Genomic DNA, 27794 nt, shown 5'->3' on the forward strand with positions numbered 1-27794 from the left:
CATTTACTTAACCAACCCACTAAAACTAGAATCAGATACCAAAATAACTACAGAAGAGTACAATATATGAGTTCCGGAATCTATTCGAAGAACACGGAACACACAATTCACTGTATCGAGTGTGAAAGTATAGTTCACTTGGTTAAACGACTATTTATTTTAGAAATATTAAATTCTTGTTCATGAATTTGTAGTCTCATGGCGGCGAGCACAAAAATAATCGAGAAACTTTTTAATTAAATATATAGCCCATGGAATTCAGGATCCTTTGGTTTCTAGAAAACAATTCAGATTCAAAACTATATGATTTAAATATATCGCATGGAATTCAGGATCCTTTGATTTCTAGAAAGCAATTCAGATTCAAAACTATCGAAATTATATACTTTAACTTATAATAAGTATTTAATTTATAATAATTAGTATTAGTATGAACATGGGCACATTAATAATTTAGTAGGGCCAATGCTAATGTTTATGCAGAGCAATTGTTCGGTGAAAAAAAAAAGACATCATGACGTCCACAAAGAGAGAATGCAACTTGTAGTATTGTACCTTAAACCTCCACTTTACCTTAACCATTGGAGCAAATTTCTATTTTATTTTTAGTTTTAAATGTAATTTGACTCATGTTACTAAGTGCTAAGATCATGTCGAGGTATCAATATGTGCAGCTTTTTAGTCAGTGCTCTCTATCAAAGCAATTAATTATCTTCCTCCTCCATTGCGGTGACTGTTTAATTTACTTCTTAATTCACCTTTGTAAAGTCACTTACGATTATAGTTTTTTTTCTTACCTATAAAAGGGGGGAAAATATGTTTTTACTTTACACCTCTCGCCCAGAAACCTTGTATTATTTGTTAAAAGTTAAAACAGTAGCTTATTGTGGATCTTAATCTTAAAAACCCTAAAAACTGAAAATCAAGTCCATTCTACGCTGGGCTCCATATAGACTGGGTAGAGAGATGTTGTGATCACATAACCGGTCTAGCTCGATACAGCCTGATCCTGATTTAGCTAGCTTTGCCTTTTTGGCCATGTTTCTAATTTATATTGTTTGATTCACATGCCAAGTTGCCAAATATAAAAACTAAACTGACGGGTTTTCGGGTTAGATCTTGTTACTTGGCTCAAATGGAATAAATCTTATGCCGATGAAAACATATAAAATTTATTTTGTAATCAAATACAAAAACTTATCCTTAAGGTTTTGCCCTAACTTAACATCTCTGATAGAATATTTGATAGTCAGTCGTTCTGCATTTTATATTAAAGAACAGTTTTTTAACAAGCTTTTAAACCATGTGATGTTGAAACGATAGTGCTAACTATGATGCTTAACAAGTCACATTATGCCAAATATTAGTTAGACAACATACATGTGAGAGTTCAGACTAATCTTGAAATTTTGTGTTTATCCAGTAAAACACTTGTGTGGTACACATGATATACATACAAATAATATGTTTTGATATGTTTCCAAGTGTAAAAAATCTTATAAACTAAAAGCAAGTTGAATGCTAGATAAATGTATGAATATTTGGTTTTGTGAGTAAGAGATTTGTTGAAGGAGAAGAGGACATAGGGAATTGCAAAGAAGCAAAAAAAGAATAATAGAAAAAAAAAACTATTGCAACCACAAGAAAAGGGTATAAGGACAAAAGAGAGTAATTGAGGGCTCGACATGGGGAATTACAAAGAAGCCAGAAAACCTTGGAACCACATGAAATAAATAAATGTCACTGTCACAAGAGATAATGAAATCACACTGTTGTGTTGTCTCATGCGTCTGTGTGTTTGTTTAGATCTGATCATCGACAAAGAACCACACATAAAGCAAAGCCACATTTTCATTTTAAAAGGACCCAATCAATCCCTATCTCTCTTCACATGCCCATTGAATCGAATCTCTTCTCATTTCTTCTTTTGTTTTGTTGGAGTTAGATAAATTCAAATGACCAACTAAAGTGTCAAAACCCTTATAGCCACAACCTCCACCATCTTCATCATCTCTCCATATAACCCACTCTACTACTCTTTCTTCTTCTGTCTCTCAATATCCTCACTGCTCAATAAGCAATGGTGAGTTAAATTTCTTTTGTCTCTGTTTTTTTTTTTTGTTGACTCTGTTTTCTGTCTTAATGGTTTTGATTGTCTCTAAAGGTTCATGTGTCATCGCATGGAGCTAAGGATGGTTCGGAAGAAGCCGTCGATTACAGAGGAAATCCACCGGATAAGTCCAAAACCGGTGGCTGGTTAGGCGCCGGTTTAATCTTAGGTACAATTTTCAGTCTCCAAATCATACAATAACTAAAATCTCCAGTGTTTCTAAGCTCCTCTGCTTTTTTGTATTAACTAAAAAATTCCTCTGTTTTTTGTAAGCTCCTCTGCTTTTTTTCTATTAACTAAAAATTTCCTCTGTTTTTTGTAACTTCCTCTGTTTGCTTTGAACTAAAAACTGCCTCTATTTCTAAGCTCCTCTGTTTTGTCTCTTTTAACAAAATGTGAAGGTAGTGAGCTATCGGAGAGAATATGCGTGATGGGCATATCAATGAATCTAGTGACGTACCTTGTCGGAGATTTACACATCTCATCGGCGAAATCAGCGACCATAGTCACCAATTTCATGGGAACACTCAACCTCTTAGGACTTCTCGGTGGATTCTTGGCTGACGCCAAACTTGGCCGCTACAGGATGGTCGCAATCTCAGCCTCTGTCACAGCTCTGGTAAGATCCTAAACCCATGTCCTTATATCTCGATTGGCTCTTGAAAAATTCTAAGCCCTGACTCTTCACATATGTTACAACAGGGAGTGTTACTATTGACGGTGGCTACAACCATCACGAGCATGAGACCACCACCATGTAACGATTACAGGAGGCTTCACCATCAGTGCGTAGAAGCAAACGGACACCAGTTAGCTCTTCTCTACGTCGCTCTCTACACCATAGCTCTAGGCGGAGGAGGAATCAAATCCAACGTCTCTGGTTTCGGGTCTGACCAATTCGACACGAGTGATCCAAAAGAAGAGAAACAGATGATTTTCTTCTTCAACAGATTCTATTTCTCAATCAGTGTCGGATCTCTCTTCGCCGTGATTGCTCTGGTTTACGTTCAGGACAACGTCGGGAGAGGCTGGGGTTACGGGATCTCAGCCGCGACTATGGTGGTTGCGGCCGTGGTTTTGCTCCTCGGAACCAAACGGTACCGTTTCAAGAAACCTAAAGGAAGCCCTTTTACGATTATATGGAGGGTTGGTTTCTTGGCTTGGAAGAAAAGAAAGCAGAGTTACCCTGCACATCCGAGTCTTTTGAACGGTTTTGACAACACAACGGTTCCACATACAGAGAGGCTAAAGTGTTTAGACAAAGCAGCGATTGTCGTAGACGAGAGCTCTCCTAGTTCGAAAGAGTTCAAAGAGAAGGATCCGTGGAACGTTTCCACGGTTACACAAGTCGAAGAGGTGAAGCTAGTTGTGAAGTTGATCCCTATTTGGGCAACAAACATTCTCTTCTGGACGATTTACTCCCAAATGACGACTTTCACGGTCGAACAAGCCACTTTTATGGATCGAAAACTCGGGTCTTTCACTGTTCCTTCAGGGTCCTACTCTGCTTTCCTCATCCTCACAATCCTTCTCTTCACTTCACTTAACGAGAGAGTCTTTGTGCCTTTAGCAAGAAAGCTCACAAAAAACCCTCAAGGACTCACCAGTCTTCAGAGAATCGGAGTAGGGCTTGTGTTCTCAATGGCTGCGATGGCGGTAGCTGCGGTTATAGAGAACGGTAGACGCGAGGCAGCGGTTTCAAACGGTAGAAATATAAGCGCGTTTTGGTTGGTTCCACAGTATTTCTTGGTTGGTGCGGGTGAAGCGTTTGCTTACGTTGGACAGCTTGAGTTCTTCATAAGGGAAGCACCAGAGAGGATGAAATCGATGAGCACGGGGTTGTTTCTAAGCACGATTTCGATGGGATTCTTTGTGAGTAGCTTGCTTGTCTCGCTTGTGGATAAGGTCACGCACAGAGGATGGCTAAGAAGCAACCTTAACAAAGCGAGATTGAACTACTTCTACTGGTTACTTGTTGTCTTGGGAGCATTTAATTTCTTGGTCTTTCTTGTGTTTGCAATGAAGCATCAGTATAAAGGTGAAGTGATTAGTTTTGGAATTGATGATTCAGTGGACAAGGAGAAGGAGAAAGAGAAAGAGAAAGAGACATCTGAGTTTGAGCTTAAGGACATTCCTTAAAAAAAAAAACCAGAGATTTGTCTTTAATTAGAAAGCTTTCTTCCATTTTCTTGGTTACTATTGCTTTGAAGATTTTCATCTTGTTTCTATAATGTGTGTATGAAATAGAAGAAATACTATATGGTTTGGATTGTAATTTTGTAAAATTTGAAACACTCATAATGAGTGTTTTTGCCTCATTCAAAAAAATTCTATAAAACGACGCGTTTCGTTCTTTTTAGAGGATACTGACATTTTTTTTATAAACGGAATCTATTTACTGGTGAGTTTGAGAAGAGAAGAAGAACTCAAGAAAGATTCGGCAAGAAACGTCTCTTTACCGATGGATGATGATAAGTCTCCATCGCCAGCGACGGATATGAAGGAGAAACTGATCAGAACCTTCATTGAAGCGACGTCTTTGTCGAGAAAAGATGCTGAATTCTTTCTTGAAATTCATCAATGGGATGTCGACGCCGCCGTAGCTGACGCCTCCGACTTCACTGAAAACAATATCGCCTCCGCCACCTCCGCCTCCGCCTCCGCATCCGCCGTCTCCGCCTCCGCCGAGCCAAATAGAATCCTCGCTGATTCGACTTCTCGACACAATCTCCCTGTTTCATCTCATTCTCAATCTGGTGGTGGTTCTTCCGATTACATTCCGACGTCGCCTCCTTCTCGTGCCACTTTCCGGGGACCCGCCGGGAACATATATACGCTCGCTGATATCTCCGGCGGAACCGAAAGCGATTCCGACGAGTCGCAGGAGTACGACGACGACGAAGCAGAGCCAGAGCGTTACCATATGTAATCTTCTCTTCCAAGCTTCACTATCTTTCAACATTTCTGTTTTGAGAAAATTAGGGTTCTCAAGGAAATCGAATCGTCTTTAACCTCCCCCGAAAATCTTGCTTAACAGTCTTTGTATTTAGAGTAAAGCCTCTATCTTTTAGTTTGAACAGAGGTATTGAATATGAACGTGTGTTACTCTGTTTTAGTATGACGATCTTTCTAGTTCCCAAGAATGGTGAAGAAGATTCAGATGAGCCTCAATACGAAACTCATCTGATCGTCATAGAGTATGTAACTGTGTGGAGAAATGGTTTCACTATCTGGAGGAATGGTTTCACTGTCGATGATAATCAGTTCGATTTTGTGGATAACCCGGAAGATGCAGCCTTTCTTGAGGTTTTACTTACTTTATTCAATTATATATATCTTCATGACATTCTCATCTTGTGTTATTACTACTTTTCTTTTTAGTATTACTAATTACATTCTCTGTTATTTTGATTCACTCCAGGAAGTGGAAAGAATGGAGCCACCACGTATACTCACTGAAGAGGATAACGAAAACATCCATCATTATGTCAAATTCATCATGCGTCAAGAAGAAGACTTCATTGTAAGTTTGTAACTGTACATACATTTGTCTCCTTCCTCTTTCTCTATATGTTCTTATGCCTTAAAACAACAGGTATCACCACCAGAACCGTTTACTCCATTCAACGGTGTTGGAATAAGGCTATCCAAAAAAGATTCTGTACCCATTGAGCCACCAGCTTCATCATCGAACTCACTGCCACCAGCAATGGACCTAGTGGTTGATCACGATGCGCCTACAACCTCGATTCAGATCAGATTAGCGGACGGCACACGCATTGTCTCTCGGTTCAATACTCACCATACCGTTAGAGACGTCCGTGGCTTCATAGACGCGTCTAGACCAGATGGCTCCAGAGTCTACCAGTTACTCAGCATGGGTTTTCCTCCTAAACCGTTGACTGACTTTGACCTAACCATCGAGGAGGCTGGCATCTCCAACTCTGTCCTCATCCAGCAAGACTAAGCTTCTTATTTTATTACATAAGATCAAATTCTTTAGTTATACAATCAGTGTTTGACCCTCATTTTTGACTCAGACCATCGGTCAACGATTTGTTTTCTTGGTTCATTAGATGAATACGGTATACTCTCTTGAGTGTGTATACATAAGTTTGAATTGTATAAAAATTGAATCTTTTTGGAACATTTTGAGAGTTGACCAAACTAAAAATTGGATCATTTTGAGAATTGACCAATTAGTTCTCCGTTTACTTTGAGGTTATAATGGTGAGTTGTTGACTCACCTGCCATACTGTCAAAACCGTGCGTGTCCATGTTATTGATTTTCTCTCTCTCTCTCTGTTCTCCTTTTTTTTTGTGATAAAGAAAAAACATTTAATATTGAAAATATCTGGGTGTTTCAGGTTGTTATTCGATTCAGAAGATAAGTGTAAATGGATTTACTGTAAAAACCCGTGGAGAAGGATAAGGAAGGACGATTAGTTTTTTTTTTTTTTGTTCTTCGTCTATTTTTGTTCATTACAACCTTAAATCCCTCTTACTTTTGATCTATTTTCTTATAGGATATTTTTTTCCCTGTCTGGATTTCATTTGCCTGTTCTCCCCTTTCTTCTCCTACCTTCTGCTCTCTCTCTCTCTCTCTCTCTCTCTCTCTCTCTCTCTCTCTCTCTCTCTCTCTCTCTCTCTCTCTCTCTTTCTCGCTTGATTCAATTTGGGCGAGAAAGGAGCAGTCTTTTTTCCAGGGTTTATCATTCACTTAATTCCCTTTGCTAAAGCTTATATATATTTTTTTTAAAGATTTCGTTAATTCCCTTCTCGGGTTGTTTAGATCTCTCTCTTACTCATCTGCGAAATGTAAGCTTTTCTCCTCTTAATTCATTTCTTAGATATGCTTGCTTTGATCTTAATTCGTGTGATTTTGGGTTCAGGGTTCAAGCTTGTTTGATGAACTGAGATTAGGGTTTCACTCACAGGGCGAATCTGGTTATGCTTAGATATTAAAGTCCGGGACTTTGTGACCTACTCAGAGCTGATTTTAGCTTTGATTCTTGTAGCGTCTTGTGTGCCATAGGTTTAGATATGATCAAACAGATATTTGGGAAATTACCCAGAAAGCCTTCGAAATCATTGCACAATGACTCGAATGGTGAAGGAGCGGTTAACTCCTATTACGCTCCGAATCAGACTAGTGGTATCCCGAAACCTTCTTCAACTTCTTCGAAACCATCAGCTTCACGTGTAGCAAATGGGACTCTTGCTCCTAACTCATTGACCTCTAACAGGACCAATCAAGAGAAGATATATCAAGCTTTGCCAAGCTTTAGAGACGTTCCTATCTCGGAGAAGCCTAATCTCTTTATTTCGAAGCTGAGTATGTGCTGTGTTGTATTCGACTTTAGTGACCCGTCCAAGAATCTTAGAGAGAAAGAGATTAAGCGGCAGACACTGCTCGAGCTCGTTGACTATGTCGCGTCAGTTGGTGTGAAGTTTAACGATGTTGCGATGCAAGAGCTCACGAAGATGGTATCTGTGAATCTGTTTAGAACATTTCCTTCCGCGAGTCACGAGAATAAAGCTCTGGAAATGCATGATATGGACGATGAGGAGCCTTCGTTGGAGCCAGCTTGGCCTCATATTCAAGTCGTGTATGAGATTCTGCTCAGATTCGTGGCTTCTCCCATGACTGACGCAAAGCTAGCAAAGAGATACATTGACCATTCTTTCGTCTTGAAGCTCTTAGACCTGTTCGATTCTGAAGATCAGAGAGAGAGGGAGTATTTAAAAACGATTCTCCACCGGGTTTACGGGAAGTTCATGGTGCATCGACCTTATATCAGAAAGGCTATAAACAACATCTTCTACAGATTCATTTCCGAGACAGAGAAGCACAATGGCATTGCAGAGCTGCTAGAGATTCTTGGGAGTATAATCAATGGTTTTGCTTTGCCTTTAAAAGAAGAGCACAAGCTCTTCCTTGTGCGAGCCTTGATACCTCTCCACAAGCCTAAATGCGCGTCGATCTATCACCAACAGCTTTCTTATTGCATAGTTCAGTTTGTAGAGAAAGACTTCAAGCTCGCTGATACCGTAATCAGAGGCCTTGTAAAATACTGGCCTGTGACTAACAGCTCAAAGGAAGTAATGTTTCTTGGAGAGTTAGAAGAAGTCTTGGAAGCAACTCAAGCTGCTGAGTTTCAAAGATGTATGGTCCCTTTGTTCCGACAAATTGCACGATGCCTCAACAGTTCACATTTTCAGGTTCGAGTCTTTTGGTTTTGTCATAACTTCACTCTTGAAAAGAAGTCTTGTACCTATAAGGAAGTTTGTGAATTTTGTTTGTCAGGTTGCTGAGAGAGCATTGTTTCTATGGAACAACGATCACATAAGAAACCTGATCACTCAGAACCATAAAGTGATAATGCCTATAGTCTTCCCTGCCCTGGAGAGAAACACGCGTGGACATTGGAACCAAGCGGTTCAGAGCCTGACTCTAAACGTGAGGAAAGTGTTTTGCGACATTGACCAAGCTCTCTTCGATGAGTGTTTAGCCAATTTCCAAGCGGAAGAAGAGAATAAACCAGAGGTTAAAGCGAAACGGGAAAGAACATGGGAGCGGTTAGAAGATTTGGCGGGTTTGAACACCAACGAGAAGGTGCTGGTCCCAAGATTTGTGTCCTCAGTTAATCTTGCAGCCAGCTCTGAGTCCACAGGGTAGGCTCTGGTTTGGTACTCTGTTTTACCAAAACGATACAAATTGGGCCCGGTTTAAGCTGTTTGGAGCAGCAACCCAGAAGATTTTAGAAAGTGATCAACGAGAGAGGAATGTGAAGTAATATCTCATTTCTCATCTGTGAATACTTTCTTTTAACAATTTTTTTTTTCGGTTTCTGGGTTTACTTCTTAGTTGCTTTTGATTTTCTTCTTCGATCAGTTCATGAAGAGGTATGGGCAACATATGTACTGTAAGAAACTATAGGGATGGTTCTTGAGAGACGACTTGTATAATTATTTTTTCATTAAATTTTCTGAATTAAATTGAGAATATTTGATCTGTTTTTCTTTGTATATAGTTTTATATGCGATCGGTACAATGTTTTCGAGCCATTATTAGCACACATTGATCTAATTATGCTATAAAAATAAAGTATAACTACTGATCTATTTATATTATATAGAGACTCAGTTGAGTCTCACCAGCTTGACACATAAGCACTTCATCTTTTGACACATCAATATTATTTTTTTAAAAAAAAAATTATTTAACTCAATTTTTCTGAAATTATGTCTCTTAAAATACCTAATCGTGAAAATCTGTATTTACATTAATCAAATCAATGACAACAAATTTTGAACGTTCTTCTACCCATTCCTCTTCCAAATTAACTCAATAGGTGGTATCTCATCATGCTTTTATTAATTAATTTGTAATTTGAGACTCTTCAATTTTATATATAGCTTCTGCCTTCTGATGTAAAGGATATAGTCTATGTGGAACAAGGTGGTGAAGCTCGTCTTCCCCCTTCTCGTACGTGTGTGGTCGAAATAAAAGAAGCACATGCCATGTAAATTTTCTCGACTCCTAATAATCCAATTCAGCAATTTGGAAGAAATCACATGATGTACATCAAATACCAACAACTAATTAAATATAAGGTATTCTATATAAAGTTTTTGTTCGATTCAGTTTTCGTTTTGAAGTTTCTAATCTATGATTTGGAATCTACAATTTTTTTGGTATATTATCTGAATTTAAGGAACTTCGAATGTAGAAGAAAGTATACGAAAGACAAATTTTGAAGAGTCACAATAATTTATGTGTTACAAAAATAGAATACTAAAAGGATAGTTTCAATATGAATCAGTTTATATTATTTTTTCTTAGAGGATCACTTTGTTTCAATATGATTGTTAAAGGGACATATACAGTAGCTACACGGATTGGTTTTAGTCATTAGTAGTATGATCTGAAGGTAGCAATTTTAGTTCCTTGCTCTTTGTTTTTTTTCTTTCTCTGTGCTGTGATGGAATTAGTGTTCATTGGCTTGGTCCGTGCATGGAGTTAAATACAAGATATTTAGAATGAAAGAATCCTCAAGTATTGCAACAAAAGTTCTTAACATTGTTTACCATAAGAAAATCTCCATGTGGTAAGGGTTATTAATTATTTTTAAGAATTTTGCATAGTGTACTATATTTCTTTGAGCTACTGCTGTTATATGAAAAAGTACTATATTTTGTTATCATAAATTCTCATAAGTTTTATATATGTGTGTGTGAAGTAGACGAAACTAAATGACAGAGATGATGAGAATGAAAGTTGTGTTATTGGGATTCTAAGTGTGCGGCAAGCGTTTGATGTTTGTGTTGCCCTTTTGTATGTCAACTTTACAATCTCTTTTTTTTTTGTTTTGGTAAAAAACTTTACAATCTCGTACGGCTGTTGTGATCAGTTTATTTTATATTGGTGTCAAATGATTTTTTTCACATCTCATTTTCCATTTTCTTATATTTTGTAGGTAACTATGATTTTAGTCCCTTAATTGGCTATGGCGAAGTTAGATTGCACGGTTATCTATGGTGAGACCAAAACTAAATCAAGAAAATATAATTTTTTACGTGTGTATTCGCAATTATGCGGTGGAATGAAAGAAATTATTATATATGTATGTATTAGCAATTATGCGGTGGAATGAAAGAAATTATGATATGGTAGGGTGTCTGTGCTATCCCCAATTAATCAACCACCTGGTTTTCATGATGAAGTACAAAACCTAAAATGGCTCTCAGTTGTATGAAACATATGGATATTAGCTTGGGGGTTTGAGACAGACACAAAAGAAATTCAGTTGACAATAGAAGCACAACATTGTATAAAGAATTTGGAAAAAAATTATGTAAAAAACCCATGTAGTATTTCTTCTTTAGTCTCATGTTGTAAAATTTTTTAATTAAATTTAAGTAAACAAAAATATACATATCAATCCAAATATGTTTTCTAAGGTTATAAATATTTTTTGGGTTTTTTTCTTTCATTTCCCAAAAAGAAAGTAGAATATTAAAAAGATTAGTATGTTTTGTGTTCGCATGTTATTTAAATGGCTTCATACAATTTTTTTAAAAAAAAATTCATCAAAATAATAAAAATTTCACATAATTGGAAGTAAGCGATTTCGAGTCTGCCAGTGATCAGTCTACATCAACAAATAATAGTTGGTAAATTTGGATAATATTAAAAAAATAACCCGCATGTATATGCGGGTATTCATCTAGTATTATAAAAAGATGATGCAAGATCTTTTCACTCATCTATATACAAAACGAAGGAAAATAGCAATAAAACGGAAAAAAGGAAAAATCAAACCGAAACTAACATAAAAGGACGTTAAATCGAAACTAAACTTATGTCTGCCCAAAAAAAATTCTTATAAATCATAATTCGGATAGATGATGCGTTCACATTACATCTTCCAACACAAATGGCGGTCTCTTCATATTTTGTTGTCTTGTTGACCAAAGACTTCTCACAAGCAAAGTTACTTTAATTGATCTTCAAATTGAAAATTAAAAACATTTTCCAATAATTAACAACGCTGATTAATATCTAATCATCATTCTCTGAGTTGAAAAATAAATCACGATTTAGTCAACCTTCTTCTCTTTCAAAACCTCTTCTTCTCTGGAAGCACAAGAAAAAAACACAGAGACCTCTGCAAACTAAAGAGCTTCCAAATTTTGCCCGTTTCTCTCCGGCGATGAATCTTTCTACTCCTCTTCTTCTTCTCTTCCTGTTCTTCTCGTCGACTCTGTTCTTCACGGTAGAATCTAAGTGCAGGGGAAGCTGCGGTTTAGCTCTGGCCTCTTACTACCTCGAAAACGGAACAACCCTCTCCGTCATCAACTTAAACCTCAATTCTTCACTCGCGCCTTACGATCAAATCAATTTCGGACCGATCCTCAGGTACAACAGTAACATCAAAGACAAAGATCAGATCGAGATGGGTACTAGGGTTCTTGTGCCTTTCCCTTGCTCATGTCAAGAAGGCGATTTCCTGGCCCACACGTTCACATACCGTGTCCGATCGGGGGATACTTACGAGAAAGTCGCGAATAGTCATTACGCGAATCTCACGACGGTCAGGTCCTTGCAGACGACGAATACTTTTCCGGCGACTAATATCCCGCCCTCTGCGATGCTTAACGTGTTGGTGAATTGCTCTTGCGGAGATGAGAGTGTTTCCAAGGATTATGGGTTGTTTGTTACTTACCCTCTTCGTCCTGAGGATAGTTTAAGTTCGATCTCGAGCTCTTCCGGTGTACCGGAAGAGATTCTGCAGAGATATAACCCTGGTGTCAATTTCAGATCAGGGAATGGGATTGTCTTCGTGCCTGGAAGAGGTAAGATATGTATCACTTTTTGAAATTGATCTTGGATGATTGTGACACAGATTCATAGAATAGTAATGATTTCTTGTTTCTGTTCTTGCAGATCCAAGCGGTGCATTTCCACGTTTCATATCAAGGTTGTGTTTTCGTTTTGGTCATTGCATCTCTCTTGCTTCTTTAATTTCTATTACCTGATTGTAATTCTAACTCTGTTTTATGTTTGTGTAGTAAACAAGGTTGGTTCTTTTCTCCATTTCTGAGCTTATGATGATTTCTACACGAGGATGTAAGAAGAAAGAGGAAACTTGAGAGAATGTTTTTGATATTCTTTTGCATAAGCAGGTGGTATTGGTGCTGGAGGTATTGCTGGTATATGTGTAGGAGTCTTGGTGGCTCTGTTGTTAATCTCGTTTGTTGTATGTTATGGTTACCGAAAGAGCAAGTCGAAGAATGGTTTGCTTTCATCTTCTATCCCACTGTCTTCTAAGGCTGATCAGGGTATTTGAGATGATTCCATACACAAACAGTACTTTAATGTTCCTTTTTTAGCTTACTAAATTTGTCAACCTGCTTTTTAGGTTCTGCAATTAGCCTCCAAAGTAGCGACTTGGTTGGTACAAGAGCCACTCCTGGCATTGCTGCCATAAGCGTGGACAAATCTGTTGAGTTTACGTTGGAGGAGCTTGCAAAGGCTACTGATAATTTCAATCTGTCTTTTAAGATTGGGCAAGGAGGTTTTGGTGCTGTTTACTATGCAGAGCTTAGAGGAGAAGTAAGCAGAGATTCTTTTTTTTTAGCTTTGTTAGTGTGGATTTGTTTCTTTGGAGCTACACATAGAACATTGAAGTTATTTGCTGTGTATACGTTCATGTATAGAAAGCTGCAATCAAGAAGATGGACATGGAGGCATCGAAACAGTTCTTGGCGGAACTAAAAGTCTTAACGCGTGTACATCATGTTAATCTGGTAAAAGCCCTTTTTTGCTTTCTGAAGATATATCTGACATCAGTTCTTGATTAGATTTTTTTTCAGTTAACAAACTAATTTTTTCTTGCAGGTTCGTCTGATTGGCTATTGTGTTGAGGGATCTCTTTTCTTGATCTATGAATTTGTTGAGAATGGCAACCTTGGACAACATTTACATGGATCAGGTACACAAAGGATACTCCAAAAACAGAGAATGGAATCACTTTTTGAAGTACTAATAAGTTGAAAGTAGCGATCAATAATAGAAACTAAGGAGTGTTATATGTAACCAGGACGAGATCCTCTACCGTGGACTAAGAGAGTGCAGATTGCGCTAGATTCAGCTAGAGGTTTAGAATATATCCACGAGCACACGGTTCCGGTTTATGTTCATAGGGACATTAAATCTGCCAATATATTGATAGACCAGAGCTTCAGAGCAAAGGTGATTCTTAATTTCTCATTGCCAATCAAAGGTGTAAATAATGAGATAAAAGAGAATGTTTTTTGCTTTGTCATGGCGCTGAGTCGCTTTGGTGTTACAGGTCGCTGATTTCGGTCTAACAAAACTGACAGAAGTTGGAAGCTCAGCTACACGTGGTGCAATGGGCACATTTGGTTACATGGCACCTGAGTAAAGAACTCGATCTCATTTCTCTCTACATATGGCAGATTGATTGTATATATAGTTAGGTACATGGTTATAGTAATGGGAATAAATATGTAATTGCAGGATTGTTTATGGAGAAGTTTCTGCAAAAGTAGATGTATATGCATTTGGAGTTGTGCTTTACGAATTGATTTCTGCGAAAGCCGCCGTTGTCAAATTGAACCAATCCAGTGGTGAATTCAGAGGCCTTGTTGGTGTGGTTAGTGCCTTTTTTTTTTTTTGCTTCTTTAGCATTTCGTCTTTCTAATTCAAGAAATGTACGGTCACTTAACATTTGCTTTCTTTTCTTTATTATGCAGTTCGAAGAAGTATTCAAGGAGACCGGCAAAGAAGAAGCACTACGCAAGATTATCGACCCGAGGCTTGGTGATAACTATCCGTTTGATTCGGTATATAAGGTAATCTCTCAAACGCTTCCCAAATCCTTTTGGTCATTCTAGTTAAGGTGTGACCAATCCGGTTTAACCAAACCAAAATAGTAACAAAATCCAAATCGAACCAAAAAGGAAACAAACCGAGCCAAATGCTAGTTACAATCTGGAAACTCGGAAAATCGAACCTGAAACCGGACTGGACATAGCTAATTGTAAAACCTGGTCAAAGCTAAACCAAGCAATGTGATGATTTTATGTTTTTTTGTGTGGTTTAGATGGCGGAATTAGGGAAAGCTTGTACGCAAGAGAATGCGCAGCTACGACCAAGCATGAGATACATAGTGGTTGCTTTATCCACTCTGTTTTCTTCAACCGGAAATTGGGACGTCGGAAACTTCCAGAACGAAGATCTTCTCAGTCTTATGTCCGGCCGGTAAATTTTGCGGTTTGCTGATTTATAGAAATGATTGTTTTTTCGTTAACTTATAAATTAGTATTATTGATTTTTGTTAGCAACACTCCGTATATTCCCCATACGAACATTACACGTCACCTGTTGACTTTTGTATAATTTTGTATAACTCATTGTCAAGTTCGACGTCTACAATCTCAGCATCTCACGTCAATGATTATAATGAAAGGCACCATTATATTATGAAAAAAAAGTATTAAGAGTAATACCATTTTCTTTCTTTTCAAGGACATATATATGATCTATATTGCTATTATAGACTTACAGTATTATACTATATATATTTATATCTTCCGTTGTCATTGTTTGTAACGATTACCGAATGACACTAAGTTACCTTAAATTGAGAAATAATTAAATCAAATCCTTTATTACAAAGGTAGATCTTCTTCCCTAAACCTTTTGACATTTTTGTCTCTAAACTTTTTTGAAATCAAGGAATAGAAAATAATTTGCAAAACGTTAAACAAAAGCCGACGTCAGAAAAAAAGGAAAAATATAAAATAGAGCCGTTTTTGAACATGTTAACGCGGCCTGGCCTATATGGCACAATAACCATTATTATAGTACTATTTGATTTTCAAAAGAAACTGAAAATGAAACAGTAACGGACAATCTCCCATTTAAAACTACAAAAACATTTATTAATTGTTTTTTATTTTAAAATTATTAGCTCTCTAATTTTATTTACCAAAATTAGCGTTTGCCAGGTGACAACATGCAACACTAATTTAATGTGTTAATTAAATATTATTTATTAATTTATTCATAACACCCAAAACGTATGAATCAGCAGAAATCTTACTTCAGTTGAATCTTGGATCGATTTCCCAAATAAAACCCATATAGAAATAAATCTTTCATTTTTATTTTAATTAATGATTTTCCTTGTTCTTCTTCTTCTTCTGATCCAAGACTCTTCTTCTTCTTCAGCTGCAGAGTCTGCAGTTTCGTCTTAATCGTCTCCTTCCTCTACACTTTGTTTGACTTCAACAATACAGATTCTCTCACTGAGCTCTTAAACAAGGTAATTGAAATCTCAATTATTATTTTTTTCAGTTGATTCATTGTTCATTGGATTTGACGGAATTTGAAAAGATAATGCCTAAGACCCGAAGATTCCGGTTTCTTGGTTAAACGAAAAAATAAAAAATGGAGAAAATTTCGGGACAATTTTCTTTAGATTTACACTTGTATAGTTGTATTAGCATAGTTCATAGATTATGTTTCTCGATTCCGCTCTTCTTGTATTAACTAAAAATTCGCAATTTTGGAAAATTTTCAATTACTCTCTTCTCTTTCTCTGTCTCTCTTGGATTGCAAGAAACACTAGCTAAGCTTTTAACCTCTTCGTTGTATCTAATGTTCAGGAAGATTTGATCTTTCTCAAAAGCCATGGCTACACTAAACGATATCGGAGTTGCAGCAGCGATCAACATTTTAACTGCATTCGCATTCTTCATCGCCTTTGCGATCCTTAGGCTTCAACCTGTTAACGACAGAGTCTACTTCCCTAAATGGTATCTCAAGGGCTTAAGAAGCAGCCCTATCAAATCAGGTGGCTTTGCTAGCAAGTTTGTCAACTTGGATTTTCGTTCTTACATCAGATTCTTGAATTGGATGCCTCAAGCACTGAGAATGCCTGAGCCTGAGCTCATCGATCACGCCGGTTTGGATTCTGTTGTCTATCTTAGGATTTACTTACTCGGGTATACATAACATATCCGTAAAAACCCTTTTCTTGTTCTTGAACGATAGTGTTGCGATTTTCTTGAACAATGAGGTTTGAAAATGCAGGTTGAAGATCTTTTTCCCAATAGCTTGTATTGCTTTTACAGTAATGGTGCCGGTTAATTGGACCAACACGACATTGGATAAGTTGCAGAATCTAACTTTCAGTGACATTGATAAACTCTCTATATCAAATGTGCCAAATGGATCATCGAGGTATATTATATGGCTGTGATTTGTTGGTAATGTGATTTCGATAGATACCTCTCTTTGATCCTATTCTTGCTCATTTATGGACAGGTTTTGGGTGCATTTGTGTATGGCTTATTTTATTACCTTCTGGACATGTTTTGTACTACAACGAGAGTACAAGATTATAGGTTCCATGAGGCTACAGTTTCTTGCTTCTGACCAAAGGAGGCCTGACCAGTTTACAGTTATTGATATTCATGAATCTCTTGTCCTACTCAGTTTTAGTTCTAAGATTGAGTATTATATGTAATTGTCTTTTTCTTTGATTAATTCTAGGTCCTGGTGAGGAACATTCCTCCAGATCCTGATGAATCAGTCAGTGAGCTTGTTGAGCATTTCTTTAAGGTCAACCATCCAGACTACTACCTCACTTACCAGGTAAAACATCTTTGGTTGTCTGACTTAGGATGTCCATTTCAGTTTTCGGTTTGAGTCATCTTCTGGTTTAACAAAACAGGCGGTCTACAATGCAAACAAACTGTCGGAACTGGTTCAGAAGAGGAAAAAATGGCAGAATTGGCTTGATTACTATCAGAACAAACACTCTAGGAATCCATCTAAAAGGCCTGTAATCAAGGTAAAACAACACATTTCAATCACATTGCTTTCCTCCTTTAGAAAGTAATCTTCTTGATAATCCTTCTACTTCCCTGAGCAGGTTGGTTTTCTTGGCTGTTGGGGTGAGAAAGTTGATGCAATCGATCACTACATAGACAAAATCGAGGGTCTAACGAGAAAGGTAAAGGCGTCAAGTAATCTTGTGCCACCTTGTTGCATTGATCCTCTTAATCAAAACTTTTACTTTTGATGGTTTTTCAGATAAGTGAAGAGAAAGAGACGATAATGAGCAGCACAAAATCGCTCGTGCCCGCAGCTTTTGTGTCCTTCAAAAGGCGTTGGGGAGCAGTTGTTTGCTCTCAAACTCAACAGTCAAGAAACCCAACAGAGTGGCTAACCGAGTGGGCTCCAGAGCCACGAGACATCTACTGGGACAATCTTGCATTACCTTACGTCCAGCTCACAATCCGAAGACTAGTTGTAGCCGTGGCTTTCTTCTTCCTCACTTTCTTCTTCATGATCCCTATAGCCTTCGTGCAGACACTCGCCAACATTGAAGGCATCGAAAAGGCTGTTCCTTTCTTGAAACCTCTCATCGAAATGTATTATACATATACAAGTCTCAACCTTTTGCTCCTTTGCTCAAAAGATGGTTTCTTGAATTCTTGATTTCTCTTTTTTGTGGACAGGAAAACTGTAAAGTCATTCATCCAAGGATTCCTTCCTGGTATAGCATTGAAGATATTCCTCATTGTCCTCCCAAGCATACTCATGCTAATGTCGAAATTCGAAGGATTCATAAGCAAATCTTCGTTAGAGAGAAGATGCGCGAGCAGGTACTACATGTTCCAGTTCATCAACGTTTTCCTCTGTAGCATCATCGCCGGCACGGCGCTTCAGCAGCTCAACAGCTTCTTAAACCAATCTGCAACAGAGATCCCTAAGACGATCGGTGTGTCGATACCTATGAAAGCCACTTTCTTTATAACTTACATAATGGTGGACGGATGGGCCGGTGTTGCAGGAGAGATACTGAGGTTGAAGCCATTGATAATCTATCATCTCAAGAACTTCTTCCTTGTGAAAACAGAGAAAGACAGAGAAGAAGCAATGGATCCAGGAACCATAGGGTTCAATACCGGTGAACCACAGATACAACTATACTTCATTCTCGGTCTTGTTTATGCAGCTGTTAGCCCTATTCTCCTTCCTTTTATCCTCGTCTTCTTCGCCTTAGCTTACGTTGTTTATCGTCATCAGGTCAAAACTCTGCCTCTCTAGAATTCTATCCCAAGCTTAACTAAGATCTAACACTAGCTTGTTTCGTCGTTGTTGCAGATTATTAATGTGTATAACCAAGAGTACGAGAGTGCTGGATCATTCTGGCCTGATGTTCATAGACGTGTGGTGATTGCTCTGATCGTATCACAGCTTCTTTTGATGGGTTTGCTTAGCACGAAACGAGCAGCTCGTTCGACTCCATTGCTTTTCATACTTCCTGTGTTAACCATTGGGTTTCACAGATTCTGCAAAGGACGTTACCAACCTGTGTTTGTCACATACCCTTTACAGGTTCTTTGTAGTGTCTTTCTCTGCTCTATGAGTCTCTCCTTTCTTTGTATCTTAATGAGAGATGTCTCTTTTGTGTTCAGGATGCGATGGTTAAAGATACCTTGGAACGCACGAGAGAGCCGAATTTGAACTTGAAAACGTTTCTTCAAAACGCGTATGTGCATCCGGTGTTTAAAGCGGCGGATAATATTGGTAATGAGATGGTTGTGGAGGAGCCACAGCCTGATCGGACGCCGGATTTAGTGGCCACTAAACGAGGCTCAAGGAGACATGTTAGTAGTGGCTCATTTGAAACCTTGAGTTAGTGATAAGTTTTTTTGATGAGATTGTTATGTTTTTTTCTCATGAATGAGTGATTTTATTATAGGTTTATGGAAGAATTTTACCAAATTTATTGTGCTTTTTTTTTTTTATCATATCAGTCTCTTTAGAAGTCAGGAGAACAAAATGTATAGAGATGAAGAATTGATTGATAAGCTCAAAGAGTAAATACAAAAATGCTTCTGATCAATTTTTTGGGAATAAATAAAGTTCAAGATATAAATCATGATTTTCGAAGGTAAAGTAAATGAATTATCTTATTTTTTAATCGGTAAAATATATTCGATAATCTATGTGATGAAAATGTTATTTTCTATAGAATGAACTATGAAGAACTTGACGACAGAGTTAAGTTTCTAATGAAATAGAGATTTTCATAAAATGTATGTAGTAAACCAAAAGTCCAAAATAAAATATATTAAAAAAATGTACGTAAAATTACTAAATTAATTTACTTTCACAGTGATTGTTCCTTCAAAATTACGGAATAACACAAAAGTCCAAAGCTTTATCAAATTTTCCAATCGTGTGCTTCTCCAGAAATATCTGACCTTTTCTCGTCGACATTTTAATCTTCGCAAATTTCTGATTGATCGAAGCAGAGATCGGGATTTTTTGCGGTGGAGAGATAAGCTCACAATGGACGAGGTGATGAAAGTGGCGGACGCGGGATCGTTAGGAGGCGGAAATAGGGCCTTGTATGGATCTCCTCCGTCGCAGTATAATCTGCTTCCTCACAATCTTCCGATCTTCTCCGCTTTTCTAGCATTCGGTCTTGCTCAGTTCCTCAAAGTTTTCACTAATTGGTCCGTTCAATCTTCACCTCAATTGTTTCCGATTTTGTCCGATCTGCTAAGATTTTGATGCGTTTTCCCCAGCTTCATTCGCTTTGTTTCGATTCTCTGTTGAGACGAATTCATGCGATTCTCTCGTTTTTTTTTCGATTACGTTTTGATTAGTGAGAAATTCTAGTGGAATCGAATGGCTTTTTGCTCCAATTTGACGAATTTCTGACTGTTAGGTTTTCGTCTCCGATTCGATTGTTTGGAAATTAAGAACTTTTTGCTTACCCTCTTTGTGCTTTGTTGATTTTGTTTTCAGAATTTGAAAGTTGTCTTTTTGTGCAGCTATAGATATGTTCTAGTTAAGATACATAGATCCTTACAGAGCGAAAGATAATGTTAGATGGAGATGATAATGGATTTGAGAACATGTGATAATTTCAGAAGTAAAATTCTCAGTTGTTTCATGGTGTATGTTAGATGTTCAGGTACAAAGAGAAGAGATGGGACTCTAAGCGGATGATTAGCTCCGGTGGTATGCCATCGTCGCACTCAGCTACCGTCACTGCCTTAGCTGTTGCCATAGGCCTAGAAGAAGGAGCAGGATCACCTGCTTTCGCTATCGCTGTTGTTTTGGCATGCGTTGTGAGTTTTTCTTCTCTCTTCTTGTTTCCGTTTCAAATGTCTCTTACAATGTTGTCCCTGTGCCGTTCCTTGAATTAGTTACAAAACTCTTCCCAAGCTATTAGTTTTGAGAGGATTGCTTCGCTTTTATGTTTCACATGTATCGAATCTACAAAGTAACAGCTTCTTTCACTTGGTGTGAAAAGAGTTTTTGATTTCGCTTTTATCATACGCTTTGTTTACTCCATCTTTCTTCTTTTCCTCGTGAATAGCTTCTTTGTATCCATATCAAAACCAAACCATCTTACCTCTATCTTTGGTATGTTTCTAAATTGGGTTGCAGGTAATGTATGATGCCTCTGGGGTCAGGCTTCATGCTGGTCGTCAAGCTGAGGTAAACCCATAGAAAAACTTAAAGCTCTCTAGTAGGATTGTTTCATGTTTTTGACAACCGCAAGCCTTTTCATATGAATGGAAATTTCAGCTGCTTAATCAAATTGTTTGTGAGTTTCCTCCGGAGCATCCGTTATCCACAGTCAGACCCTTACGTGAACTGCTTGGCCACACTCCTATTCAGGTATGCTAAACTCAGAAGTTATATTTCTTTCTTTTATCTGTCTATCAAAGGTTTTGGTGTCTATGGTATATCTGTTCTGTAAATAAAATTACTAGATTTCTTGGTATATCTCAAACTATTGGTACTTGTGAAACTTCTGAGGCAGCCTACCAATTCGAAAATGTGTATTTTCCATTAATGACTGTGTCATAGCAATGGCAGAATCAGATCCTACGCTGCATGTTCTGCTTTTTCCTTAAGCTAGAACATTACAACTGAAGTGTCTCCATATGTCGCCATGTTTGTTGATGTTAAGATCACAGAGCTAAGTTCTGAGATTGAATTTGTATAGGTTGCGGCCGGCGGCATTTTAGGATGCTTGGTAGCGTATTTGATGAGGAGCACAAGCTAGTGTCTACCCAACAACGGATCCAAAATTCTTTTGAAATCAAGAAAACTGTAGATTCATCAGCGATCAAGCTGAGGGAAGATTATTATTGGAGTAAATGGAAATTGGAAATTGTTAAATCTGTGTAATATATAGATCATAGTTAGCCTTGTCTTTAAGTGCACTGACTTGTCATTGTTTAAGCTATTCCTTCTCAACACTCTTATCTATAATATGTATTTTCTCTTCCCTAATTATTACCCTTGAATACACTGTTAAGGTATTGATCCTCATGAGTCAGCATTACAGTTCTTTAATTGACTGTGCCATAGCAATGAGGAATCAGATTCAGATTCCTGTGTTTCACGTTCCTTTTCCCTTTAGTGTCTATTGATTTAAAACTCAAGAGAGTGTCCAATAATTGTAGTAAGCTTGTGTAAGGTGTCTCTGGTTGTTAAAAAGTTGACATGATGTCACATTTGGATAAACATTAATTATTTTCAAGATCAAGACATATAAGACTATTCATAAGCTTCATATAGTTTCTGTGACCAATCATGAAACACTGACAGTTGTGTAGACCTACGTATCTTCAGTTAACTAGGTCCCGCAGAACTTGTGTAATAAAATACACGTGTATGTGTATTTGTGTATACGTGTACATGTATTTGTACGTGTAGATGTGTGTAACTGACGTCGTAAAGTGTTGTTCCCATATCCATATCCACCGAAAGTGAAGAAAACTGTGGAAGCAAGAATTTATTCACTCGACAGAAGATATGAATTAAAATTACAAATATCCTAACAAAAGCTAGAAAAGAAAACAGTTTTCTTTAAATAATCTCATCCTCTGTTTCTAGATTACAAAACCTCTCTTAAGAGAGCATCTCTCTGAAAAAATTTGAAGAGAAGGACACTAACAAGAAGAAAATGGGATGTTTCGGATCATCAAAAACTTCAAGAACAAGAAACCAAGAACGAGACACGACTCGACAAAACCAACCTCCTCAACATCATCAACACCAAACCGTGAGAGCCGAAGAAGTTCTGTTACTTATTCCGAGATGCAGGGTCCATCTCATCGACGAATCCGAGGCCGTGGAGCTCGCCTCCGGTGATTTCAAGCTCGTTAAAGTCACAGACAAAGGCGTGACTCTCGCGATGATCGTCAGAATTGGACATGACCTTCAGTGGCCGGTTATTAGAGACGAGCCGGTAGTGAAACTCGACGCACGTGACTACCTCTTCACGCTTCCGGTTAAAGACGGAGACCCGCTTAGCTACGGCGTCACTTTCTCCGGCGACGACAGAGACGTAGCCATGGCGAGTAGCCTGAAGTTGCTTGACGAGTTCTTGAAGGAGAATTCTTGCTTCTCGTATTCGGATTCAAGTAAAGTTAAGAATGGAATCGACTGGAAAGAGTTTGCGCCGAGGATTGAAGATTACAACAACGTTGTTGCTAAGGCTATTGCTGGAGGAACAGGACATATCATTAGAGGAATCTTTAGTTGCAGTAATGCTTACACCAACCAGGTTTTATTCACACTCATATATAATATACTCTCTCCGATTTTATTTTTTTTATTTTTGATAAGATGTTTTTGTGTCTATTTTATTTGACTTTTTTTAAGTTCTCTATGCAAAAATTGTAAAAGGTTCATTTGATATTTTGTGACGATTTTATTATGTTTGGTTGAGTTGTTTTTGGTTAGGTATTAAATAATGTTTATATGATAGAATAGGTTCACAAGGGAGGTGATATAATGATTACAAAGGCTGAGGAGAAGAGTGGTGCACCCCAGAGAAATGGAAATTACAATAATGGAAAGTCCAGTACTGAGAAGCAAAATGGAATCAACACAAATCTTCAAAGGTACGTATTCATTCGCTCTTTGTTTTAATCTCTAGATTTTCATTTCTTACAAACTATATCTTATAACCTTCCCATTAAATTTGGCACGCACGTTTACCAATAACAAAAATATTTTGTTTAAAGCTCTTTGGATTCATTTGGACAAAATACATTGTAAATGAACATATATATAAACGTAAATGCAAACCTAAATGTACAAAACAATTGGTCGAGATCATCTAAATATTTGGTTCTTGATTCTTTTGATATTGTGGTTGCTTTGTTGGATCGATGTTAATTATATATATATATATAGAGTGAGGAAGCTATCACAAGCGACTGAGAAGCTGAGCAAAACGATGTTAAACGGTGCTGGAGTTGTGAGCGGCTCTGTGATGGTTCCTGTGATGAAGTCGAAACCAGGGATGGCCTTCTTCTCCATGGTTCCAGGGGAGGTCCTCTTGGCTTCACTTGATGCCCTTAGTAAGTTACAAAGAAGAGAGAATATCTGTGAATATAATGAAATGAAATGTTCCTTTAGGGGGGGTCAAAACTCAAACAAATACTAAAAAGTTATGGGGTGGGTGAAGACATTATTCAGATGTAATTAATGTTTGGTTTGATCAAATAGATAAAATACTAGATGCAACTGAAGCCGCAGAGAGACAAGCTCTATCTGCTACATCCAGGGCTGCTACCAGAATGGTCAGTGAGAGGTAACAAGTTCACCTTATATACTTTTCAAATTTGAGATTCATTCATGTATTACACGATATGTCATTAGTGATCATACTCATTACGGTGATAATAAATTGATAAGGACATGTTTGGCAAAGCAGGTTTGGAGAGAACGCAGGGGAGGCGACCGAAGACGTACTAGCAACCGCAGGCCACGCGGCTGGAACTGCATGGAATGTTCTCAAGATCCGCAAGACTTTCTATCCTTCATCTTCTCTCACATCCGGAATCGTCAAAAATGCTCCAAGAAAGTGATCACAATGACACAATGGGTTATATTTCAGTTACTTTTAATCGATGCAAAACCAAAACCAAGCTTAGCTTTTCATATTTAGATTCTCTACATAAAGCACAAGAAAGATTATCAGCTCTGCTTTAGTTGTATCATGTATGTAATAAAATAAGTTCTGCATTATAAGCATGATAATCAAAAAAAAAAAGCGAACATAAGTTTTTTTAACTTGAAATAATAATTATTATCGAAAGTCACCAATTTATTTAGCTATTTCGATAATTAGATTTATAAAATCTCAAATCATTGTTATTAAGATGATAATAATATTTTGTCACAAAAAAAGAGAAACATGCAGTTTCATATTGGTCAACCAAATAAATTTTAGGGAGGAAATACTACACTAACCTTAAAAAGTATCTATATTACTGGTTCGACGCACTTTTATTTTTTTTACAAAACTAACCTAGCATACCCAAAACACCCTTTTCGCCTTTGTTAAAAAAAATCTTATTACAAAAATGCCATTACATTTTTAATGCCACGTAGGCAGATTTTGGCGCTAAAAATTTCATAAGTCTACCAAGCTTTGACGGTGACTTATGAAATTTTGGTCAACGCAGAAATTTTGTTGGTAGAGTTATTAGGGCGATGGTAGATTTATTTAAGAGTTGGTAGAGTTTTTAAATGTTGGTAGACTTTTCTTGGTAGAGTTTTGACGATGAGAGGTAGATTTATGGTATTTCGGTAGATTTGTTGTTATGAATGGTAGACTTGTCAAAAGTTTTGGTAGACTTGTTAACAAAAGCGTTGACTTTCTCGCATAGTTGACTTTTTCGGTAGATTTATTGACAATGAAGTAGATTTATTTTCTGAGTTGGTAGACTTATTTCCTTTAGCGGTAGATTTATATGAAAAAAGTTGTCAATACGTGCGGTAGACTTATCTGTTTTATGGTAGAGTTATATATAATTGGTAGAGTTTTCGCTTTTGTGGTAGATATGTTTGACTTGTGGTAGATTTAATTCAGTTAAAATTCATTCCGGTTAGTGGTAGATTATATGTTACATGAGGTAGACTTAAAAACTGTTGGTAGATTTATTTGTTTTGTGGTAGATATGTTTGTTTTGTGGTAGACTTATATTTTAAATAAATTTCATTCTGATTTGTGGTAGATTAATAATGACATGAAGTAGACTTACAAGATGTTGGTAGATTTGTTTGTATGTTTGATAGAGTTTATGTAATCTGGTAGACTTATCGGCCGTATGGTAGATTTTTTGAAATGACAATGTGGTAGATTAATTAAGTTTGGTATTTACAGAATTAACCTTGATCTGGTAGACATATGACATGCTTATGGTAGACTTGTTTATATGGTAGAGTTATTTGTTATGCTTGAGGTAGACTTACTAGTTAATGTTTGGCAGACATTTGACTTTATGGAGTAAAATTACTTTTTTGTCCAAAAGAATTGTTCTATCTACAAAAAAACCTACTGTTTGGTAGACCTTATGGTTCAGTGTTGTACGTCTTGCAATTTTCGTCCATATGGTAGACTTATGGTAACGGTAACCCATAAACCGTTACCAACGAACCGTCGCATCGATTTAGAGAACTTCTCTTGATGCATTTTCCAACGAACATTCTCATCGATTTCGAGAACTTCTATTGACTCGAGTCGCTTCGAGTTCTCTTGTGAGTTCTCTATAAATACCACAACCGAGACGATTCATTTCCCATCCCGCTAAACCCTATGGCGAATCTCGAGTCGCTTCCTTCTGATCTTTTGTACGAGATATTGTTAAAAATATCTTCAAACTCGTATACGGATCTTTGTCTTGCAAAAGTTTCGTCCAAAACACTTAACAACATCTCTAACGAAGCGGGTTTTCTTAGGAATGTTGATTTAATCAACATTATCTTGCCGTGGAGGTGGGATGTTCATGGAAGGGTCGGTGCATTCTTCAGTCGGTGCTTGGCGGCAGGAAATCCATCCGCACAATTGCGAAGAGGTTTATCGCTGATTTTCTTCGAACATAACCTCCAAGCAGGGTGTGATTTCATTCAAATGGCATCAGACAACGGATTTCTCATGGGTAAGTACTGCCACACTATGTTACATCTAACCATGGATGGCACATCAGAGGTATTCAACTCTGTCAAAGCTCTCTCCCGGGAAGATGCAAAGAAAATGAGATTGACAATGGAAAAGATCTTCATGCCTGCGTTCAATTTCCAGAAGCCCGAGGAACTGGTGGAAATGGTTTTCCAGGCTTATAAAAAGTCTTTAAGTACAAGGATTTGTGGTTGTCTCAAAGTACCAGACATGCAATGGATGGGAGATGAATACCTGCTAGAGACGTATGGGGATCAACTTTGTGAATCCTGCTTCTGGAAATTGGAGTGTGCCAATTTCTGGTGGGTAGTACCGTCGTTTGCTATGGATTGGCCACGTTGATTGCATCAGTAGTTGTACTTTCATGTTTGTTGAAAGACTTCTGTTTACTTAAGTAGATTTGTTTTTATTATGAAGTAGACTTATGAAAGTTATGTTGTGTTATTTATGTTGTGTTAAGTAGATTTATGTGTTATTCATTTCGAAAGCTATTAATTATAACAAATCTACCAACAATATAATATAAGTCTACCATTCGTTCGACTGTAATTGGGAACATGACAAGTCTTTTACAACAAATCTACCAACAATATAATATAAGTCTACCATTCGAGTTAATATAAATCTACTAAACATAAGGAAACAGACTTGTACTTAACATATACGCAATGACTGCAAACACGAACAGCAACGCCAGCATCAAGTAGTGGTCACCTCTGGCGTTTTGCTCCGTCATCCAAACAAAGTCGCCTTGAAGCCGGAGTATCTCATCTTTCATTTCCCGAATGTCTCCGACCAAGTCATTGCATTCCATAAACCTCTCCAATGACTGGAAACGATTCTCCAAACGCATGAAACGAGGATCAAAAGCTTGAGCCCTGCTAAGCTCTTGCAATTTCTCCTTATTCTGCTCAAGGCCAATCTTCAACCGTTCCGATTCCTCTGTAACAGCCTCATCCCACCATTTCCAGATATGGTCTGGATTCCCCTACATACATCAGGCCAATCTCATACATTAAGTATCACAACAGTTAACTAAAGATTAACAAATGGATATTTTTAAGAAAACTTATGACAAATACTCAAGCTACTTACCTTCTTCAACCAGAATGGACAAGTGTAGTACCTAC

The 27794-nt window shown here is 37.5% G+C and overlaps 8 protein-coding genes across 9 annotated transcripts; all 8 read left to right on the plus strand.

The window, feature by feature from the left end:
• Positions 1 to 1930: 1930 nt before the first annotated feature.
• Positions 1931 to 4464, plus strand: LOC18023835 (protein NRT1/ PTR FAMILY 6.4). The gene is made up of 4 exons (XM_006406183.2): positions 1931 to 2083; positions 2165 to 2279; positions 2512 to 2729; positions 2813 to 4464. The coding sequence occupies exons 1-4, from the start codon at positions 2081 to 2083 to the stop codon at positions 4247 to 4249; spliced, it is 1773 nt and encodes a 590-aa protein (XP_006406246.1). The 5' UTR covers positions 1931 to 2080; the 3' UTR covers positions 4250 to 4464.
• A 107-nt stretch (positions 4465 to 4571) lies between these two features.
• Positions 4572 to 6077, plus strand: LOC18023836 (plant UBX domain-containing protein 5). The gene is made up of 4 exons (XM_006406184.1): positions 4572 to 5035; positions 5227 to 5416; positions 5532 to 5633; positions 5706 to 6077. The coding sequence occupies exons 1-4, from the start codon at positions 4572 to 4574 to the stop codon at positions 6075 to 6077; spliced, it is 1128 nt and encodes a 375-aa protein (XP_006406247.1).
• Positions 6078 to 6484: 407 nt separating this feature from the next.
• Positions 6485 to 9101, plus strand: LOC18023837 (serine/threonine protein phosphatase 2A 59 kDa regulatory subunit B' zeta isoform). Its single transcript, XM_006406185.2, has 3 exons — positions 6485 to 6928; positions 7003 to 8332; positions 8418 to 9101. The coding sequence occupies exons 2-3, from the start codon at positions 7154 to 7156 to the stop codon at positions 8787 to 8789; spliced, it is 1551 nt and encodes a 516-aa protein (XP_006406248.1). The 5' UTR covers positions 6485 to 6928; positions 7003 to 7153; the 3' UTR covers positions 8790 to 9101.
• A 2636-nt stretch (positions 9102 to 11737) lies between these two features.
• Positions 11738 to 15079, plus strand: LOC18023838 (chitin elicitor receptor kinase 1). The gene is made up of 12 exons (XM_006406186.2): positions 11738 to 12469; positions 12561 to 12594; positions 12686 to 12693; positions 12800 to 12955; positions 13036 to 13229; positions 13334 to 13423; positions 13515 to 13608; positions 13717 to 13868; positions 13969 to 14057; positions 14157 to 14292; positions 14393 to 14491; positions 14743 to 15079. The coding sequence occupies exons 1-12, from the start codon at positions 11827 to 11829 to the stop codon at positions 14902 to 14904; spliced, it is 1857 nt and encodes a 618-aa protein (XP_006406249.1). The 5' UTR covers positions 11738 to 11826; the 3' UTR covers positions 14905 to 15079.
• Positions 15080 to 15879: 800 nt separating this feature from the next.
• LOC18023839 (CSC1-like protein At3g21620) lies at positions 15880 to 19439 on the plus strand. The gene is made up of 11 exons (XM_006406187.2): positions 15880 to 15966; positions 16310 to 16648; positions 16737 to 16886; positions 16971 to 17106; positions 17199 to 17300; positions 17380 to 17499; positions 17581 to 17661; positions 17742 to 18082; positions 18170 to 18740; positions 18819 to 19052; positions 19133 to 19439. The coding sequence occupies exons 2-11, from the start codon at positions 16335 to 16337 to the stop codon at positions 19355 to 19357; spliced, it is 2274 nt and encodes a 757-aa protein (XP_006406250.1). The 5' UTR covers positions 15880 to 15966; positions 16310 to 16334; the 3' UTR covers positions 19358 to 19439.
• A 420-nt stretch (positions 19440 to 19859) lies between these two features.
• LOC18023840 (uncharacterized membrane protein YuiD) lies at positions 19860 to 21977 on the plus strand. Of its 2 annotated transcripts, none has more exons than XM_006406189.2 (5): positions 19860 to 20179; positions 20644 to 20800; positions 21123 to 21173; positions 21264 to 21356; positions 21688 to 21977. In XM_006406189.2, the coding sequence occupies exons 1-5, from the start codon at positions 20013 to 20015 to the stop codon at positions 21745 to 21747; spliced, it is 528 nt and encodes a 175-aa protein (XP_006406252.1). In that variant the 5' UTR covers positions 19860 to 20012; the 3' UTR covers positions 21748 to 21977. The 2 variants fall into 2 exon arrangements, with proteins under 2 accessions (XP_006406252.1, XP_024015538.1); XM_024159770.1 differs by having other exon boundaries at positions 19881 to 20179; positions 20636 to 20800.
• A 603-nt stretch (positions 21978 to 22580) lies between these two features.
• On the plus strand, positions 22581 to 24770 carry LOC18023841 (senescence/dehydration-associated protein At4g35985, chloroplastic). Its single transcript, XM_006406190.2, has 5 exons — positions 22581 to 23256; positions 23466 to 23596; positions 23892 to 24058; positions 24207 to 24291; positions 24415 to 24770. Exons 1-5 carry the CDS (start codon positions 22654 to 22656, stop codon positions 24566 to 24568), a joined length of 1140 nt encoding a protein of 379 aa, XP_006406253.1. The 5' UTR covers positions 22581 to 22653; the 3' UTR covers positions 24569 to 24770.
• Positions 24771 to 26301: 1531 nt separating this feature from the next.
• LOC112088868 lies at positions 26302 to 27006 on the plus strand. Its single transcript, XM_024159212.1, has one exon. It carries the CDS (start codon positions 26302 to 26304, stop codon positions 27004 to 27006), a length of 705 nt encoding a protein of 234 aa, XP_024014980.1.
• The last annotated feature ends 788 nt before the right edge of the window (positions 27007 to 27794 follow it).

This window comes from Eutrema salsugineum, unplaced genomic scaffold (genome assembly GCF_000478725.1).
Source record: "Eutrema salsugineum unplaced genomic scaffold, Eutsalg1_0 scaffold_13, whole genome shotgun sequence".
Classification (NCBI taxonomy): domain Eukaryota; kingdom Viridiplantae; phylum Streptophyta; class Magnoliopsida; order Brassicales; family Brassicaceae; genus Eutrema; species Eutrema salsugineum.